The sequence below is a fragment of the Oryzias latipes genome, chromosome 14 (genome assembly GCF_053564925.1).
Source record: "Oryzias latipes strain Hd-rR chromosome 14, Olatipes_Hd-rR_3.1".
NCBI lineage: Eukaryota > Metazoa > Chordata > Actinopteri > Beloniformes > Adrianichthyidae > Oryzias > Oryzias latipes.
Window position 1 is genome coordinate 26,437,016 of NC_136250.1, and position 20,356 is coordinate 26,457,371.

At 36.9% G+C, this 20,356-nt stretch overlaps 1 protein-coding gene across 2 annotated transcripts; it reads left to right on the plus strand.

Annotated features, from left to right (window-relative positions):
• Nucleotides 1-349: 349 nt before the first annotated feature.
• ap2b1 (adaptor related protein complex 2 subunit beta 1) lies at nucleotides 350-19,539 on the plus strand. 2 transcript variants are annotated; one of them, XM_004076784.5, is made up of 22 exons: nucleotides 350-498; nucleotides 3,693-3,747; nucleotides 3,883-3,988; nucleotides 4,102-4,237; nucleotides 4,440-4,685; nucleotides 5,987-6,177; nucleotides 6,273-6,494; nucleotides 6,719-6,839; nucleotides 7,091-7,186; nucleotides 7,498-7,613; nucleotides 7,715-7,880; nucleotides 8,024-8,122; nucleotides 8,798-9,057; nucleotides 11,213-11,405; nucleotides 12,105-12,146; nucleotides 13,099-13,251; nucleotides 13,426-13,571; nucleotides 13,666-13,795; nucleotides 15,742-15,826; nucleotides 16,058-16,144; nucleotides 16,678-16,832; nucleotides 18,289-19,539. In XM_004076784.5, the coding sequence occupies exons 2-22, from the start codon at nucleotides 3,711-3,713 to the stop codon at nucleotides 18,361-18,363; spliced, it is 2,862 nt and encodes a 953-aa protein (XP_004076832.1). In that variant the 5' UTR covers nucleotides 350-498; nucleotides 3,693-3,710; the 3' UTR covers nucleotides 18,364-19,539. The 2 variants fall into 2 exon arrangements, with proteins under 2 accessions (XP_004076832.1, XP_078786939.1); XM_078930813.1 differs by lacking the exon at nucleotides 12,105-12,146 and having other exon boundaries at nucleotides 354-498.
• The last annotated feature ends 817 nt before the right edge of the window (nucleotides 19,540-20,356 follow it).

Sequence of the window (20,356 nt, forward strand, 5' to 3'; positions counted from 1 at the left end):
TGTTCTTTGATTTTATGAGGATTTACAACACTGACCTAGGTTAGAAAGGCTTTTATGTGCTTGCAATTTAATCTTTAACTATGTAAAAAAGATTGTAATTTGCATTTTTTTCTTTTAAACTATCAATAATATAAACACCTGCAGTCTTGCACGTTTACTTGTTAAAAGTAAGATGCTCTGATAGTTTAAAACAACAAAACAACTAGCAAATAAAAACACCAACATGAACATGGCTTAAAAAATTGTCATTAATTAAGCTTCATTTTTGTTTTAAAATAAACGGTTGGGTCAGAGTTTGTGCTCCAAATCATGAAAAAAAAATTGATTTCATGTTCACACGCCCACTTTTCTGCACTCCAGTAGGAAGTTTTCCAGTTTCCTACGATCGTGAACTCACCATCTATATCCCGATTCTCCATCTTTTTCCCCACCAAGCACAGGACCAACCTACGTCTTCGACCTCTTGGACTATTTTCCGGCTCACGTAACCGCAGCCAGGTATTGAACATGAAACTGTTAAAAATGAAATACAAGTAGATATCTACACGTTTGTTTTGATTATACTTTTGAGGGAGGTGGCACAGTGACAGTCCAGCGGCAGAGTAGCTCCGTTCGTCGGTCGGTGATGTGATGAAACTGGGCCGCTTCTCGCTATTCATTTCAATGTGGAGGTTCGACTGAAAATAAACGCGTCACATACAGTTGCAAAGAAACTGTCGAAATAAGTACCCTGACATTTGTGTAAATTTGCATTTTGACACTTCGTCACTGAAGTGTAAAGGACGATGATGGTTAGCCTTTTTAGCTAATGCTAGCGAAGTGTAACGGCTGTGGCTCAACTCTAGCTAACGTTTTGTTTCGGAGAGGACAAACGGTGAAAAATGCCGATTTTGTTGTCGCAACTTGTAAAAGATTATTGGTTTAGCTTTCAAACCGGAGCGGCGAGTTGAAACCGGAAAACAAATTTGCTTAATGTGCAAAAATTAGCAGCATATCGCTCCGTTGTAGAAGAAGTTAGGGCGTGCAGCCACCATCATTCATTATTGGTAAACGTGTTACTTTTGTTTCTTTGTGGATTTATTGTAAAGACTCCGATATTTCCCGCTCAGCCGTAGATCACTAACTATCATATTTATTTATTATTGCAAAAGACAAACTGCCAATGTTGTATGAATGGTTCTTGCATGGGTGGCACTATTAAACACAAGTTCTCTCCTCATAACTTATTTATTTGGAACAACAAATATTAATATTATACAAGAAAAAATCTTTGTTTTTCCCCACATTGGTTTGAGAAAAGAATTCTACTGGTGGGCCAACTTTTTAACATGAACGGGCATTTATTAAGGTATACTGAATTCAACTCTAAATACAATCTGGTTGTGACTTCTAAAGAATATGCCATTGTGTTTGAAACCGTTTCCAAAGAAATATGCCAAATGTTTAAAACAACTGTTAGGAATGAAGAAATGCCCTCTATGGATGCAACTGACACCACCACAGGAAAAATCTGCTTTAATCCCTCACACTAGAACAAAAAACATAAAAGTACTTGTAATTTCTCTGGGACGTCATTTCTGTGCCATGTACTAAAACCTACTGGACATGTTTTGTTCCCGATGGTATTTGGAGGAAAGGTTGGAGTGTGACCCAAACATTTATGATAAATAATAAAATGAATGAAGTTTCTTTTAAAATAATTCACGAAATTTACCCCACCAATCAATTCATGCTAAGATGCATTAAATCAATTGTACCTTTTGCAAAACACAACCAGAAACAATTGGCCACCTTTTTTGGAATTGTACTGAAATTAGAATTTTTTTGGAAAAAGTGTTTACAATTGATCAGAAATCATATTCACCCCAACTTCACTCTGAAATTTGAATATATAATTTTTGGCTTTCATAATAAAAACTTGGACTCAAATAAAAAACTCATAAGTAATCTTATTATTACATTTGGCAGATTTTATATTCATAAACGCAAATTTTCTTCCTCTTCTATATTATCCCCTCTGTTAATCAAACAAATTGAAATGTATCTCAGTAACATCTCTAAAAGCCTTAATCAAAAAGCTGTATGTTTGTATGAAGGTTGTAGAAACCTGAATATTTTTATGTAAAATGCATGTAATATGTATGCTCCCCAGGCATATCTGAAGATTACTTTGCAAAATTGTGTTTTGGATTGTACTTACGTTTTGTACAATAAAGTTTTTTTTTTAAAGTAAAATAAAATGTTGTATGAATGGGGCTTTCTTCCAATCTTACTGATAAATCTATTGGTGATGCATTTTAGGACTTCTGTAAACAATCTAAAAACCAAACAATGGCTGTTTTATTGTGAAAAACTACACCCTGCTGGACTCTTTAGTCAATATGTTGGTGTGGAAAAGAGTTGTGCATTGGGAGATATTTTCTGGGATTCTGTCCTGGTGTATTTTTGTGACTCTTGTTTAGCATGTGTAAGGCAAGGATCATGCCATTGAATGAAAAGTTATTCAATATTGTTATGCTTTGCACGCCAAATACACATGAGAGTATAAAACTGTGTATATATTTTCTTAAACACTGTGTTATCATAATAAATTATTAAAATATTCTAAAAGTCGACTTTTAGAAAAAATCTGTCCAGACAGGTTTAACATAGTCTGTCCAATTTGACCATTTCTTATAAAACCTGTCTGAATTTGAATTAAGAATGAAAGCTTTTCCATAATGTCAATATTGTGAGTATAGTGACCCACTCCTCTGTTATTGGGGTTTGCTGTTTGTAGCATCTTTTTGTTTTGCAGCTTTTTGCACTTGCTGCCAGCAAGTTATGTTAAGTACAAGCATGTTAAGTACGTTTTTATCCAAAAAGTTAAATCCATCCCAAGTCCAGTTACAAAGATATGTAGTGTTTAATAAAACATATGCACATTTTTATACGGTACTCTCATGTGTATTTGGAGTGCAGAACATAACAATATTGAATACGTTTTCATTCATTCACATAATCATGTCTTGTTCATACTAAACAGCAGTCACAAATGTACACGTAAAAGCAATCTTAAACACTTTCTGCAAATGTGTGTGGGTTTCAACCCAGTATTTTTTGAACAGCTGAACAGTCCCAGAATATATGAAAGTGCTTCCACATCTCCAGCTTGCATCTCCACTGCTCTCATGCCACTTTTGAACTGGAGTGATTTAAAAAAGAAATCTTGTGACGTTTTCCCAGCAAAATTCCCACCAATAATTTGACCTGGTTTTGACCTATTTCACCTGACATGACCTTTTGCAATCTTCTTCTGAAACTGGCAGAGTCCCATCTTTTTCCCATTTTTTTCTCTACTTATTTCTTCTGTCTCTGCTCTTGTTTTTTTTTGATTATGTGCACTGTTTTCTTTTTCCTTTTTCACTGGGATTTTCCTGAGTTTAATCATTTTTCTCCCTGATATAGTTTTTGTATATAATATTTTCCTTCAATTAAGTTTATATTGAAGAAAAATGATTCATTTTATTCAAGTTACAATAAGGGATTTCAAAGATTTTTTTTAGATATTTGTTGTGCTGAAAGGCATTGACATTTAGTAGAACAATAATTGAAACAAGTTTGTAAAGAAAAGAAAAAAAAAGGAAAGATTGTGATAGGCTGCTGAGTAATTTTCTACATGTACAATCATTTACCTTTCTTTTTTTTTTTAGCCTTTAGGGACCACAATCATGACGGACTCCAAATATTTCACTACAAACAAAAAAGGTAAGTGGTTCCGGGTAGAAAACATGCCAGTTCTTACACATATTCCAAATTAAGCTAATGTAAATAATGAAATCCTTTCATATTGACCTTTTCAGATCCGATTTTAAAACAGTTGATGTATTATTCATTTTACAGGGGAGATCTTTGAACTGAAGGCAGAGCTGAACAATGAAAAAAAGGAGAAAAGGAAGGAAGCTGTGAAAAAAGTCATTGCAGCCATGACTGTTGGCAAGGATGTCAGGTACATGAAAAATATTCAATTGTATTTAATTTTTCTTATTTGATTAATTTGCAGACAACACCCCTGATTATTTCATGTTATATATTGACCACGTCCTTTTGTTTTGCTGTCAGTTCTTTGTTCCCTGATGTGGTCAACTGCATGCAGACGGATAACCTGGAGCTGAAGAAGTTGGTCTACCTCTATTTGATGAACTACGCCAAGAGCCAGCCTGACATGGCCATCATGGCTGTCAACAGTTTTGTCAAGGCAAATCCTTTTTATTAATACAAGTCCCGCAATAAGTAATTTTACCTGGAGTCTTTATCAACCAAATGACATGGGGATTGCTGTGTATAGTATCTTTTAAATTTTTTTTAAGAAAGGAGTTTTTTCCAGTCAACCAAGTTGAATCTTTTTAAACATCTGCCCGCAGTGGAATCTAATTTTTTTCTTTTCTTTTGCTATATAGGACTGTGAGGACCCCAACCCTCTAATCCGAGCTTTGGCTGTCCGCACCATGGGTTGCATCCGAGTGGACAAAATAACAGAATACCTGTGTGAGCCGCTGAGGAAGTGTCTGAAAGACGAGGATCCGTATGTGAGAAAGACGGCGGCCGTCTGCGTCGCTAAACTACACGACATAAATGCTCAGATGGTGGAGGACCAAGGTTTCTTGGACTCTCTGAGAGATCTCATTGCTGACTCAAACCCCATGGTGTGTGTTCTGACTTACTTTATAAGATTATACCTTTATATATTTCATGACAGAAAATGATTTATTTATTAAGTTATGTTTGCCAACAGGCCGAAACCCATTAAAAGGTTAAATCACAGACTGAAATCACACATTCTCATATACAATATACCAAATAAATATATAAAACAAGGTACATATTGGATTAAAGAAGAATGTAAAATGTATGGATGCTACAGACCATGGTGGATGCTTTCTCCCACTCGCACCTCAAGCACACACAGGATTCTCTCACTGAGCTAACCTTTCCTTGTAAATGAGGTCTGTACGCGTCTTCCTCTGGGCGAAAATCTCAGTGACTTTAGTGTCAAAACCCTGCTCCTCTTTTTACTTTTAGAAATATTTGAAAACCTTTTTCAGACTTTGAAGCTCTTAAAGCTCAGCTTTGGTCTTTGTTTTTAGTGAACGTCCAATTTTCAGAGACTTTTGGAGCTGGGACATTACATCCGCCATTTTTTTCAGTCTGTCAGAGCAAAACATAAAATAACACTCCTATTGAATTGGCAAAAGAAAAACAAACATGAGCTGACGAGCGCCTTCTACTGCCTGCCTCGCCTTATGCCTTCTCGGTGCGGCTTTTTGTCAGATCTGAACACTAAATTAGGGAAATATATATATAAATCCCATAACTGTTATATGGAAAGTAGAGACATGTTAAACATGTCTAGAATGTATGGTTTTTTTTAAATAAAGCATTATATTGGTAGCATGAATTAAGTTAGCAAAAGGCACGCAATCAACCCAGTTTGGAAGGGTTGGCGCCCTCCAGGGTGAGGCAGCACTCGATGCTGCCGCAGCTGCCAGCCTTTTTTGTAATGGAACAAAAAAGCACCCCAGAAAACAGAGATTTTGATCTCTGCATTGATGGCACAGATTAGTAAACAAGTATTTATAAAATCATCAGTAGCCTGTATATCTTATGACGGCGGGTGAAGCATTGCCTCCCCTGCCTGCATGTCACTGCTGTATTAAGATACTGTGGCATTTATTTTTTTCAATTATGTGAACAAAATGTAATCGTAAGCATTTATTTTGTTTAAAATATACCCACAAAGTAGTTTTTTATTTGTGTTTTGCCTTGCTGCCCCATTTCTGGAAACGTTTACATTTATGATTAACTCTGCTACCCTTCTCGTAATTTAAAGTACCGGTAAACATTTTTTTACGCCGTTGGAATTTACGCCAGATGCGATGCTATTAAAGCTAGTGCTGTTAATGTAAAGATCTTAGTAGTGAAACTGAAATCCTCTTGTGCTCTTAAGGTTGTGGCCAATGCTGTTGCTGCCCTGTCAGAGATCAGCGAGTCTCACCCCAACAGCAACCTCCTGGACCTGAACCCTCAGAACATTAACAAGCTGCTGACGGCTCTAAATGAATGCACTGAGTGGGGGCAGATCTTCATCCTGGATTGTCTCTCAAACTACAACCCAAAGGATGAACGTGAAGCTCAAAGGTTACTTTAACGCCATCTTCTTTTCATCTACTGTACACTATTGCTGTTGTTTTCTTTTTTTTTCTGGCTGACATTTTCCTGCTTTTCTTTCGAAGCATCTGTGAGCGAGTCACTCCCCGACTGTCTCATGCCAACTCAGCAGTGGTTCTGTCTGCTGTCAAGGTCCTCATGAAGTTCTTAGAGCTGCTGCCCAAAGACTCCGACTACTACAACATGCTGCTGAAGAAGTTGTCCCCTCCACTGGTTACCCTGCTCTCTGGAGAACCAGAGGTCCAGTATGTGGCTCTGAGGAACATCAACCTCATTGTTCAGAAGAGGTGTGTGTGATCGGACCTACTAAGTTTCTAATACAGAAAACTAAGAAAAAGCTTTTTTATCTTGTACTTTTGACAGTTTTGCAGCGATTTTGCCATTTAAAAAAGTATGCAAAGTGGCCTAAAGTTTTTTTGAAATAAAAAACACATAAAATGTCAGAATTTAGTAGAAGTACATCAAGCACCAGATGGTAAAACTGAATATTTATTGTCTAAAATGTGTGTAGGCCCGAGATCCTCAAACAAGAGATCAAGGTGTTCTTCGTCAAGTACAACGACCCCATCTATGTGAAACTGGAGAAACTGGACATTATGATCCGCTTGGCTTCCCAGGCCAACATCGCCCAGGTATCTTAAATGAAAAGCATCTCACTATGATCGTTGTTATGTAGATTATTTACCCGTGTTAAACACGATATAGACCTTATTAAAGATTGAAACATAATGGATTCCAGATTGACAAAGTGCAAGTTTTTACTTTAAGCAGACGAGTCATCATTTGGTTAAAATCCAAAGCATGTGTGTTATCTAAGCAGCACAGACATGAAGTTGTTTATGTTTATGTCGAATTTAAAGTAATTTACTTGGTTTACTTGCAGGTTTTGGCTGAATTGAAGGAATATGCCACAGAGGTAGACGTTGATTTTGTGCGGAAGGCGGTTCGAGCGATCGGACGCTGTGCCATCAAAGTGGAGGTAGGAAAGGTCCCATGACGCTGTAAATCATTTCACTCTCTGTCCGTTTTTCATCATCTGCGTTTATATTGTAATATTTTGCAACAGTTTATTTAATCTTCTGTGCGCAGGGTGAGTGTTTTTGAAGGAAGTAAATGTTTTTGTTGTCGGTTTCTTTAGGTGTTGTCAAAATGTTATAGACAGTGTGTATCAAATGAATACGTTCATTTATTAGTTTACTGTTGACAGTGCTGCTGAAAACGAAATGTTTGTGAGTTTTTTAAAGGCTTTTCATCATGAAGACATGCTTCATGTTTGCTGTTCTTCTCCAGCAATCAGCTGAGCGCTGCGTCAGCACCCTGCTGGACCTGATCCAGACTAAGGTCAACTACGTGGTCCAGGAGGCTATTGTGGTCATCAGAGACATTTTCCGCAAGTACCCTAACAAGTATGCGTCCCGTCAGAGCTCAAATATTAATTTTCAGCTTTAATAGAAGCCGTTAGTTGCTGGACGTCTTGGCCTAATGCTAACCCGTTGATATTTCTCAGGTACGAAAGCATCATTGCCACTCTGTGTGAGAACCTGGACTCTTTGGATGAGCCGGATGCTCGGGCGGCCATGATCTGGATTGTTGGGGAGTATGCAGAAAGGATTGACAATGCGGATGAGCTGCTGGAGAGCTTCCTTGAGGGTTTCCATGATGAGAGCACCCAGGTGGGGTCACAGACAAAGACGCTTCGTGTTAATCTTGTAGTGGAGAGAATGTCAGCAGACAGTTTGTCTGTTTCCATCCTATTTTTATTTGTCAGTAATCCTAGTGGCCTCAGTGATCTTTTTCAATCTGTTTCGGTTTGAAGGTCCAACTCACTCTGCTGACCGCCATCGTCAAGCTGTTCCTTAAGAAGCCGTCTGAGACTCAGGAGTTGGTGCAGCAGGTCCTCAGCCTGGCTACTCAGGTATGTGTTGTTTGTATTCAGATGACAGAAATGTTCACCTTTTTTTTTTCTGTCACCATGACAGCATTTGGGTTTTTGATGGCCTTTTATGCAAATACGTTGAACTCAAAAAGAGGCTTCAGTTCTTAAATTTTCCACAGATTTTTATTATTTAGATGGTTAGAGCTGTAACAAATATTCCAATACCCAGAAATTTGGGATCGAAGATTTGAGTATGAATATTTGCAACATCTGATTTTTTTTTTTATACATATCATAGTGTTGTAAAAATATAAATCAGGGTAATGTAAAATTACAGACTAATGTTAGGTTTTAAATATTTAAACTATAAAAACTGAAAGCGCTACTGTCACCGTAAGTAAAGAAATCTTCAAAGTATTTTTTGTAGATGAAAAAATGAAGTTCAGATTAATGAAATAAGTTTAAAAAAAGCAATTTAGATTTAAATATAATTGACTGTTTTAATAAAATATTAGTATATAATTTATATGAAATTTGAAAGACTATTATTATCTTTTCACATCCTCATGTGGTCAAATAGGTAACAAGACTCTCAAGCTTTTCAGTGTTGCATAAAATTAAAGCTTCTGGGTTTTGACAGGACTTTGTCAAAACTCCTAGTAAAGACATTAAACTTCAACTTCATTCAACTGTTTTTAATGTCTTTAATTTTAGGACTCTGACAACCCTGACCTCCGTGACAGAGGCTACATTTATTGGCGTCTGCTGTCAACTGACCCTGTGACTGCCAAAGAGGTGGTGCTCTCAGAGAAACCGCTGATCTCTGAGGAGACGGATTTGATTGAGCCCACACTGCTGGATGAGCTCATCTGCCACATTGGCTCCCTGGCCTCCGTCTATCACAAACCACCCAGCGCCTTTGTGGAGGGAAGTCATGGAGTCCACAGGAAACACCTTCCTGTTCAGCACAGCAGGTCAGAATTATCACCAAATTTTCAGGAGGGTTCTTTTCTGAAAAAGATCTGCTCTTTTATAAAGAGATTACAGGGCTCCAGACTGCGACCAATTGGTCGCATTTTGCTTTACTTTCCTTTTTAGAAAAGGTGTGAAAAGTGTCTATTCGCTCGTAATTTTCTAAATACATGCAGTCCGTGCTGAACTTTTCTCTGGGTCACACAGACCCGGAGGAAGGTTTAGGTTTTGGTTACGGTTACGGCGGCGCATCAAACGGGTTACGGCAGCTCACCGCTCCCGCGGGAGTCGGGTCAGCTGAGGAGAATAAATGTCCCCCACGTACATGCGTGACAGCTAACGGGGCTTGAACTTTAAACACGCTCGAGCAAAAACAACATTAGTTTTAGACACACTGAAAATACGTGGGGAAAATGCAACGATAGACGTGTTTGAGATGAACCAGCACCTCGCCTGGATCGTTGGGGACACCAGGCGGGGGGGGGGCTGTGAGATGAAGGTGAATCTGCAGCAAGACTGAAGGACAACAGTTGGAGTTGTCCTTAACATTCAATTTAGTTTTAATATTCTTCTCCCCCTTAGTATGATCTGTGATTTGTGATATTATATCTTTTATAATTATTTTATTTTTTTGTAATGTATGTAGCCTATTTTTAATCAGTTGGCATATTAAATTATTTTAATTGATCACTAAACTACAACCACCCATTAGGACACATGTCCCATAATGCATTGTTTTGTAGTCTGTAGGGCAGCTATCAGTCAGTTCAGTACTAAATTTCCAGCTGTGTCCGGGTAGGTTTGCCCCTTGCTCCCACCCCATTCTTGTGATATTTTTTTGATGATTGACAGTTGATGTTGGAGCAAAAACAAAAATATACGTCTCACACCAGGTGATCTGTGCAGTGTTGAGTTCACCTGGGTGATCTCAAACACGGTTATTGTGCATCTTGGCTGCACCTATTTGGTGTCACCAAGATAAATTTCCATCCGTTTTCTTTACTATTTGTACTGTCATGACAGCGATGCTGCTGTCAGTTTACCTGTTTTTGCATCTTCAAAAGTGCAGAATAAAATGTGACACTGAATTTGGAACAGCACATTTTAATTTCTGCATCTATTATTAAAGTATTTATTAGTAATACAGTGGAAATTAGTAGATTTGGTTAGCATGTTGATTTATGGTATGCGCCCCTAAATTTTCTGGTTGTGCCCCTAAAATTTTCAGTTAGGGGCCACTGTGCTCCTAGTGAAAAAAGTTAGTCTGGAGCCCTGGATTACACAGATATATTTTTCAAACTGTGTTTTTCCATATTTTTTAGGAACATTTAATGTAAAACACACTTCAAAAAGTAAATTGGTTTTTAATCTTAACCCAAAGTCAAAGTAACAGGATTAAATTATTTTAAAAGTGATTGAAATTATTGAAAGTACAGTATACTGTGAGTCTGTTTGACAACTAAAATGCAAAAGCTGCAATAAAATACTTTTTTGGGGCATTTAAAGCCTCGATATCCATAAAAAGGGCTTTCAAAATTAATTTGTGTGTAAACTGCAAACCTTTCAGTTTGCATTTCAAAACACATTTTAAACCACAAACAGACTTAAAAGTTGCTCAACCTTAAGATGTTGCTGCATTTTACTTCTATATTTTTTTTAATAATAGTCCGATTTTGTGTCCAAAATAGAGGAAGTTGTAATTACATTTAGACTTTCACAATAAGTGGCACATAGATGCGCAGCTTTGAAGTTTAAAGTTATTAAATAAAAATAGTCATATAAAATAAGGACAGGAGGTGAACTTCAAAATCATTTAATTATTTTTACATTTTTTATGTTTTGGGGAATTTTGCCAACTAAACATTATTTAGAAACTTATATTTCTTTTTTACAATTTAAAGTAAATGTTTAAATGCAGATTTTTTTTTTTGGTTGGTTGGTTTATCAATAGAATGAAAATGTGTTGAGTGTTCATAGTTTGAAAATGCGCTTTTACCAGTTCTTGCATAAACAGTCAGAATAAGTGAATTTCAATTTTTATTATGATTCCTTCACATTAGTGTTTATCACGAAGGTGCGCCTCACCTACTCCTCTTTGAAAACGTCTGTTAAACCAAGCAGCTGTCTCTCATCATTTCACCCCTTTTCTCTCTGCAGCATTGAGACCGGTGAAAGCCCGGTGAGTGGCGGTCCAGCCGCCGCCATGGATCAGCCTCATGTCATCCCCAGCCAGGGCGACCTGCTGGGAGACCTGCTGAATCTGGACCTGGGTCCCCCAGTCAACGTGCCTCAGGTTTCCTCCATGCAGATGGGTGCGGTGGACCTTCTGGGAGGAGGTCTGGACAGTTTGGTAAGCCTGCATGCACACAGTACAGTGCCTGTAAACTATATTTATACAAGAAATCTAACTAGCCATTTAATTTTAACTATTGTCTGTTAATTATGCTCAAAAACCAGTTCTGATTCTGATGTGGCGGATAAACTACCTCAGTTCAGATTTCAATCTTTTCTCACTAATTTGATTGATTGTTTTTATTCTCATAAGCTCATCATTTTGACAACATTGTTGGTGAAATAAATCACTTCTGATGCATATTTGTTCATAAAGTTGCTCACTGCCCTATCAAGTCAAAGACAGGCTTTGAGTTTTGGAAAAATTCTGCAATTTTGTTCAGTTTAATGACACTTTAATGGAAAACGCATAAAGTTATTTGTCAGCAGTAGATGTATCACCTTTAAAAAAATTTGTTTTTACCATCAAGCAAAATCATATTTCACACCAGAAGATTTTAAGGCCATAAATGTTTTTGATTAATATTAATTCCATTGATCTTCCTTTTAAATTGAAGTTTTATCTGAGGTCTTTTTCAGCTAGAATATCCTGATTCTTCATGATGATTTTCATGCAGTTAATATTTTTACAGAAAGTCAGGGGCTCCTCATCTTGACGGGCTGCGGTTGCTAAGATCATCTCTCTGTCTTTGTGTGTTTGGTCTGTCTATGATGTTTGGATGCTTTCTATGGGGGCATCTCGTCTTCTCTCATGTAGCTGGGGGGAGACCTGGGCGGAGGTGTTGGGGGAAGTCCAGCAGTAAGTCAAGTCATTCTGTTTAGCCTCCTGCTGTCCTGCACGCTGCATGCTCTCCTCACTTTTCTTATCAAACTCGTAGCACCGTCTGTTTGCATTGATTTACTCCTGATAAGCTTTCATTTGATGATTTCACTGTTTGTAATTTCAGTGGTTCTTGTCGTTATTTTATTATTTTTTTGGTGATGTTTAGTATTTTTTTTCTTCTTTTTGCTACTCTATCCTTTCTCTGCTTTAGCTTTTACTTAAATTCTATTGGTCTTGGATTATGTTTTTAATGTTAGTTTGGGTTTTTAGCAAAATATTAAGTAGTGGTGATTAAAAAACATATATATTTGCTCACTCCTCTCTTATAAGTGCTCTATTTTTCAAAATTACAAAATGTTTTTTTTCATTCACGTTAAGCTGATCCTAATTCGACCCGATACTCTGCAAGTGCACCATAATTTTATTTGGCAGGAATATTTAGTCACATTTTAGAATTTGGTAAAGGATGTGTCTATCATTTCTTTACAAATGCTCCTTAATGTTCTTTTATTTTTAAAATGCATGTTTTTTTAAGCAACATTTTGGTACTTTGTGTTTTTATGTGTTTTAATTAACCAAATATTTCTGCATGTAGTTTAGACATCAAACTATAGTTATAGAAGACAAAAATTTTAACATTTTTAACACTTTGTCTCATACATATTCATTTTATATAAAAGAAAATGTTTTTTTGTGTGTTTTTGAAAGCCTCAGGCTGCATTGCTAATTACCTCAGTGTGTGTATTTCGCAGAAATCTCATTGTTAAATGGGCTAAAACACACAAAACCACATAAAAAGCTGTTTTGTTTTCGGTTCCTTTAACTGTCAGTCAAACACAGAACTGATATTTTTCTGGGTGTTTTTCTTTGTGGGTTTATAGAAAGTCTGGTCACTATTTTTTTGTTTGTTTTGTTTTTTCACTTTTAGGTCGGGCAAAACTTCATTCCCTCATCTGTCCCGAGTACTTTTGCCCCCTCACCCACACCTGCCCCCCAGGCTGCCAGCAGCGGCCTGAACGACCTGTTTGAGCTTTCCACAGGGATGGCTATCACCACCGGAGGCTATGCTGCTCCAAAAGCGGTGAGAGCCCTGCAGCTGATGTTGACTGTTCTCTCACAATCAATAAGAAGCAGACTAGCCGAGGCTCAAATAATAAATGATTGTAAAAGTAGAAATAAAAAGAATTGGAGGAGAGGGATTGTGCTCACAGTCTAAAAACAGATTCTTGTGATGTATTCTTTATTTTGTTATCAGGTCTGGCTTCCCGCAGTAAAAGCAAAGGGTCTGGAGATCTCAGGAACGTTCTCTCGGCGCCAAGGCCACATGTACATGGACATGACCTTCACTAACAAGGCACTTCAGCACATGGCCGACTTCGCCATCCAATTTAACAAGAACAGGTTTGAGCAGAACGGAGTCAAAGTGGCTCACGCCTTCAGCGTCATCCCCACATTTCTTTTCAATTGGATTGTTTTTTTCTATTTGTTTGTGCAGTTTCGGGGTTATTCCCACTAGTCCTTTACCGATCCACACTCCACTGATGCCCAACCAGAGCATTGACATCTCTTTGCCCCTGAACACCATCGGACCGGTCATGAAGATGGATCCTTTGAATAATTTGCAGGTACAGGAGCCGTTTTACCACCCATGTTAACTGGAATAAGGTACATTGGAAAGCATTCTGCTATTTCTTTGTTGCTTGAGAGTACATTTTGATTGGAACAGCTTAATATTATTTTGTCATTTTAAAGAAAAATGCATCATGTAACATTTTGAATATCGGTATAATTACATCTCTTTGATCAAAATGCGTTTTTAGACATTTTTAACAAATTGGTTCTCGAGGTTTCAGAATTTGCAGCCTTTCATGTACTAAATGTGATTGTAAGGTTCTAAAAGAAATGTATATAGTAATATAATACAAACAGAATTAAATCAATCAAACCATATAAGGCAGTGTTTTTCAACCAGTGTGCCGCGGCACACTGGTTGAAAAACTAGTGTTTTTCAACCAGTGTGCCGCGGGAGATGGTCAAGTGTGCCGTGGGAAATTACCCTCATTAATCATTCACTGATCTAAAAACATTTTCCATCTCCAGGAAATCAGCTCTTTGTTCATCCAAACAGGCCCTGATAAAACACTTGAGTAGTGAGGAATATAAAAGATCTTAAAATTACTTTTTATTTGTGTTTATTTGATTCTATTAAAGACATTTTGATAAGAATGACGGTATTTACCTGCAGCTATAGCGGTTTGCGGGAAAGTCCCGCCCCTTTACCTGTCTCCGCCAATCATTGTTGAAGGCTTAATCACATGTCAGCAGTCTGACCAATCAGAAGTGGTTAAAGTCTTCACTTCCTTGTTCTTAATTCTGCTCATAAATTCTCTCAGTTCCAACAAAAATACCAGCTAAAGCTCGTCTTTAGCGGTGTAGCTTTCCACAGAGTCCGGTGTCAGACCGTGAACAAAACAATGAAGCTCACAGACGCGAGTCTTTCTGCCCTTTTTCGGCAGTTTTCACACTACATCTCCCATGATGCATTGGCTTAAAGGGCCAGTGTCCCAGCGCATAATGAGTGCGCGTGAAATGTCTAGAAACCTCAACGGACAAACAAACAGTTTCTAAATTTTCTAATTTAACTTTTATTTCATCTCTTAGAAAAAACAGCCGCAACTTCCTGCTTTTTTGGCCACAATTATCACAAAATGCACGTGAGATTGCGGGGGGGGGACTGTCGATCAATAGAGACCATGAATTTCTGCTTATTTATTATTTTTTTTGGATGCTGGTGTGCCGCGGGATTTTTGTCAAGGTTAAAGTGTGCCGTGGGTCAAAAAAGGTTGAAAAACACTGATATAAGGTCACAAAAAAGAAAACAACGCATTTAATTTTGCTTACTTTTATCAAACACAATGACAATATCAGGACTTTGAAAAATTCTGATCTAGTAATATTCAGTTTGATGCTGTTTCTTTTCTAAAACTGCTCATGTTAAATTTTTTTTAGTCTCTTTATAGATTTTTATGTAATGAGCCAAAATAATCCAGACTAAGGTTTTAATAACTGTAGGAGCCAACATGTACGTAGTTTCTTTGCACTTTTTTTTGTTTACTTTACAGATTTGTATATTTCACCTTTTTTAACTATTTATTAGTGAAAAGTTTAATAAGCACCGGCTCACCTGCACTCGGGATTGAGTTGAAGCTTGGGCTGTTTATTTTTGTTGACTGCTATTTTTTGCTATGTTTGTTGGTAACCTTGGCTTTGCAGTCACCTTTTCCTGCCCTTTGTTAACCAGGTTCATCAACTTACACAAAGTAAGCTTATTAATTGCTTCCACTGTTTTTGCAAAAAAAAAAAAAAAAAAAAACCTGTTAAAACTACATAATGGACCGTAAACAGAGGGAACCCATTTGCTCCTCAGGAGGCACCTCAAACTTTTCTAATGTTCAGATGTTTTGGAAAAGCGAAATTCATATTTTAGTTTTAGTTGAAGGAACGTTGTCGCCTTAAACTCTGTTTTTGTCTGAGCTACTTTCTCATTTGTCTTGTGTTGGTTTTTGCGCAGGTGGCTGTGAAGAATAGCATTGATGTGTTTTACTTCAGCGTTCTCATCCCTCTCAACATATTCTTTGTTGAGGATGGAAAAATGGGTACGAATGTTGTGCATTTCTAAAAATATTTTACATCAGAAAATCTGTGCTAAAGACCATTTCCAGGAATATTTTCACAAATCTATTCTCTTTAGGTTTATTGTTAAGGATTTTTAAAGTATTTTTTCAATGGAATGAATAGGTTTTTATTCTATTATATTCACACATATATTTGTTTCATTTAACAAAGCATCCAGTAGGTTTTATGTGACTCTCTTTAACCGTCTTCAGAGCGACAGGTGTTCTTGGCAACATGGAAAGACATCCCCAATGAAAATGAGCTGCAGTATCAGATAAAGGACTGTCACTTAAATGCAGGTAGGTGACACTATAAAACACATTTTTAGATTTTTGTTTTTCTTCTAACATTAGATAACTTTGCAGATCTGCTTTATTTTATTGTAAATATTTACCGCAGAGATCAAGCGGGCAACAGTTTCTTTCCTTGATCCAAAATATTTTCACATATTCTTCCTCATTGTCAAATATTTCACATGCGATGCATCTCCATCTCACACTTTTCTTTGTTTTCTTTTTCACCTGCATGCCTGTCTTTGGATTTCGGTTCTTTTTATCTATCCAGCCTTTTTCTTCTTAGAAGCCCCCCATTAATGTGTCTCTGTTATCCTGGATGGCAGTCATCCATAGTGGTTTGTTACTTGAGTAGTCAGATAACCTAAAACTCTTAAGGTGACCAGTCATATTTCACCTAAACTCTTTTAGAATAAACTCACTCTTTGTAGAAAACGTGCATTGCGTAGTGCATATGCTTGTGTTAGTACCTAAAGTGATTCATACTTTTTGTAATGGGATGGTTTCGTGATGTAAAGTGAACATTTTTTTTGTTTCAGACGCCGTATCAGGAAAGCTGCAGAATAACAACATCTACACTATTGCCAAAAGAAACGTTGAAGGTCAGGACATGCTTTACCAGTCCCTCAAGCTAACCAACGGCATCTGGATCTTAGCCGAGCTCCGGATTCAGCCGGGAAACCCCAATTACACGGTACAGTGTTGGGTAGTTTATGGGGAGTCTTGCTCAAATGTCATGCTTCCTTTTGTATTTGAATATTTATTTGAACATGTATTTATTCTGACGGAGACATTGTATATTAATGAACATCAAAAACAAACGTAAATGCAGTGTTTCCTTGTTTATTGCGGGTTATACATTCCATAATTAACCCACAATGGGTGTAATCCCCCCAAGTGGGATTACAGATGTTTTAAAACTCCTCACTAAACACTTTTTTCCAACAGACATGAACATTGTCATACTCTTCTCCCTTGTTTAAACTCTCAAAGTTCAAACCCTTTTAGAAAAATGAGACCAGTATTACTGAATAAGAACGAAGATCTTCTCAAACTTTTATGTACATTTGGCAACTTGCACACATTCTGTACAGGAGACATGGCACTGAGGAGATTGATTGACAACCGCCAATCAGAACGCAGAACACAGTGCACTGTAAAAAAAAAAGAAAGCATGCAAAGTTGCCTGAAAGACATTGCGAGACCACAAAACATGAACCACAATATAGTGAAAGACCAGAGTTTAGACACAGGCTAATTTCTTTCTGCAGTCCTCTGGAAGACTGATGCTGTTGAAGAGATGAAACAAATTTTAAGAATACAAAACACAGGAATGCACAGTATACGAAATGCAAAGAAATACTGGATAAATATACAATATAAAAATAATCTTTTGTTTTTTTTACACCAATCTTTAACTGTTTTAGGAACACATTTTCAAAGTTTTAGCTTATAAAATATCACTGTTGGGTCTTTTTAGATCCATTTTGCTCAACTTGACAAAATCAGCATTACGATGTGAAAGAAACGCATCCTGCATCGTTTTAATCAATAGGTAGTCTGTCACAAACGTGTCAAAAACAGTATTTTACATTTGTTCAGATTTTTTTTTCATGCTTACTTGCTGCATCATTTTAGAAATCCTTTAATTTCCATATTTAAATTTAGCTATTCTGGACTATTATGGAATTAAGTATAAATTGTGCTTTTGATTGGTTTTTACATTGTGCTAAAATAAAAAGAATGCTTTGTGCAAAACATTTTTAAAATGAAGCCTTTTTTTACAGTGCACATTGTTTTCTGCATTCTGATTGGTTGTAGACTGTTGCCATCTATCTCCTCCAGTTTCTTGTCAATTTTACATAATTATTTGATCGCTATCAGATCTTTTTTAATTCCATAAAACTAGACAAAATTTCTAAGAAGGTAAGGACTTTGACAGTTTAAAGAAGAAATAAAATGTTTCTCTGTCTGAGAAAAGTGTATAAAGTGTGTAGTGAGGGGTTTCACAGCCTTCAAATATCGAAAATAATCGTCTGATTTCACCCACCGCAATTAATTTTAGAATCTCACGATAAATGATGAAACACAGTATCTGAAATGCTAATGCAAAAAAAGGATGTAATTGTGTTCCGTGTTTGTTTCCACAGCTGTCTCTCAAGTGCAGGGCCCCCGAGGTTTCTCAGTACGTCTATCAGATGTACGACTCGGTGCTGAAGAACTGATCCGTCTCACCGGGCGACAACTCCTTTCTTTGCTAACAACGTTTCCATTTCATTTGTGTGCAGTTGACTGCCAGAGTAAGAAAGCCCCAAGCAGTAAATGATAGACGAGTAACATTAAATATAGTAGCTGTATTTTTCCTATAACAGATCTACAAGACAAACACGAGCCAGTGAATAATGTGCATTATTGAATCCTTTAATTCCATTTCTAGTTGAAATGTTTACCTCCCAGAAAAGCTGGTGTACCATTCCATCCCTTAACTTTGTGTCTTATTGTTGTGACTGAGGAAGGAGGGGCCCCATGATGCTTTTGTGCGTGTGTGTGGCTTCAGCTAAAATGTTCTGCCTTTTTTCCTTACAAAAAATTCATTATTATGAAACAATAAAATCCTCCATTGATGAATTTGTTATCCATGTCTAACCCGATGAACAGGTCTTAGTCGATTCCAAGTTTTGGTCATTTCAGAACTCAAAGCAGCTCTTCTGTTTCTACAGTGCCACTCCATTTTACTGTTATTGCACAATAAATGTCCCAGTGATGCACATCTTTGTTTTGTTTTTCCATCTACCTCTTTATTTGTTTTCGATGGCTTTATTGATTCACTTTCCTCATTTATTTCTGTGATTTCTGTTTTTCCTTTTAAACGCCAGGTTCACTTTATGACAAGTCAGCCAAAACCCACAAGACCAAGCATCCATGCAGATTTAAAAGTTCCTAAAGTGACATTGTGACGTTTCATGGTGTAACATAAATAGATATTGTGCTCACACCCTTTCACACAGTGTTGTATTGTGGTCCAGCAGTTCGGAATTGTAGAAAATCCATTAAACTTTTGTCCAGTTGTAAATAAAATGCAGCTTTGCCTTTATTCCATCAAGCAAAATTCTTTTCCAGTGGGTTGCTTTTGTTGTTTACACTGTTTCCTTAGATTGCTCCGTCTGTTTTTCTGCTTCATTTTTCCCGTCTCACGCCTTCCCATGTTGGTTTTCCCTTAGTTCATCCCCTCTTTCTCTTTTCCCTGAAGATGTACACAATATTCAAAAGTTGTTGCCAGCAAACAAAGTACAAAAAGTCGTACGGAAAATGTTAAATGGAGCATTTCATGTATGATTGCTTAAAGTCTGTGTTTAAACTGTAATAACCATTCTTATGTTAATAAATCTTGTGCAACCAGAGCACTTCTAATGCATCATTTTCTGTAGAAAAGGACAACATATTAACAACTATTGTTAAGCAAATTATCCAAAAAACAGCACTGCAAAATTTTTAAATGTGCAGTTTGAATTTTCCTTTTGAGGTGTGGAAAAATACATTTTTCTTTTATGTCTGAAACTAAACAGTTTGATACCTGGTAATTTATTGCAAATTAAATTGAACGCCTCCCTCCAAAATAAATTGGGGGACTTGTTTGTTGTTTATTTTTGCCTCACTTGAGGTATAAGCTGATAACCAGATGATCCACAACCAATTTAAAGCTTTGGAAAACTCCAAATTTAGAAATGATGCTTTCATTTTTTTATCTTGCCCCCTTTTTTAAGGCAATGCTCTGCTTTACTTCTCTTTTATTTACAGGTGAAAGATTTAAAAAAATTCACATATAGCCAGTTACATCAGATTTTTTACATGAATTAAAAAGTTTGTGTCTGTCTTAGAAATGTTTGTCATGTTGGGAGCTCATGGTGACGCTGAAATGTGTTACCGTATTTTCCGGACTATAAGTCGCACCGGAGTATAAGTCGCACCTGCCCAAAAATGCATTATAAAGTAGAAAAAAACACAGATAAGTCGCACTGGACTATAAGTCGCATTTTAACTTTCACAACCTTAAATGACACAATCATAGCAGACTGTTTATCTAATAATTTCACAGTAATTTTTTCTCAAACTTATTTATTTATTCTTTTCATGAAGCATCAGTAGCCAACTAATACTCTGTTTTCATCCTGTATTTGTAGAAACAGTAGTCATTTTTATTGCATTTCTGAATCTATG

Excerpts from the sequence above, each read along its gene's own strand:
- ap2b1 (XM_004076784.5), top strand. The coding sequence starts at position 3,711 with ATGACGGACTCCAAATATTTCACTACAAACAAAAAAG. Across the intron at positions 3,989-4,101 it reads ACTGTTGGCAAGGATGTCAG|TTCTTTGTTCCCTGATGTGG; the intron begins GTACATGAAAAA and ends TTTTGCTGTCAG. Across the intron at positions 7,881-8,023 it reads TCCATGATGAGAGCACCCAG|GTCCAACTCACTCTGCTGAC; the intron begins GTGGGGTCACAG and ends TTCGGTTTGAAG.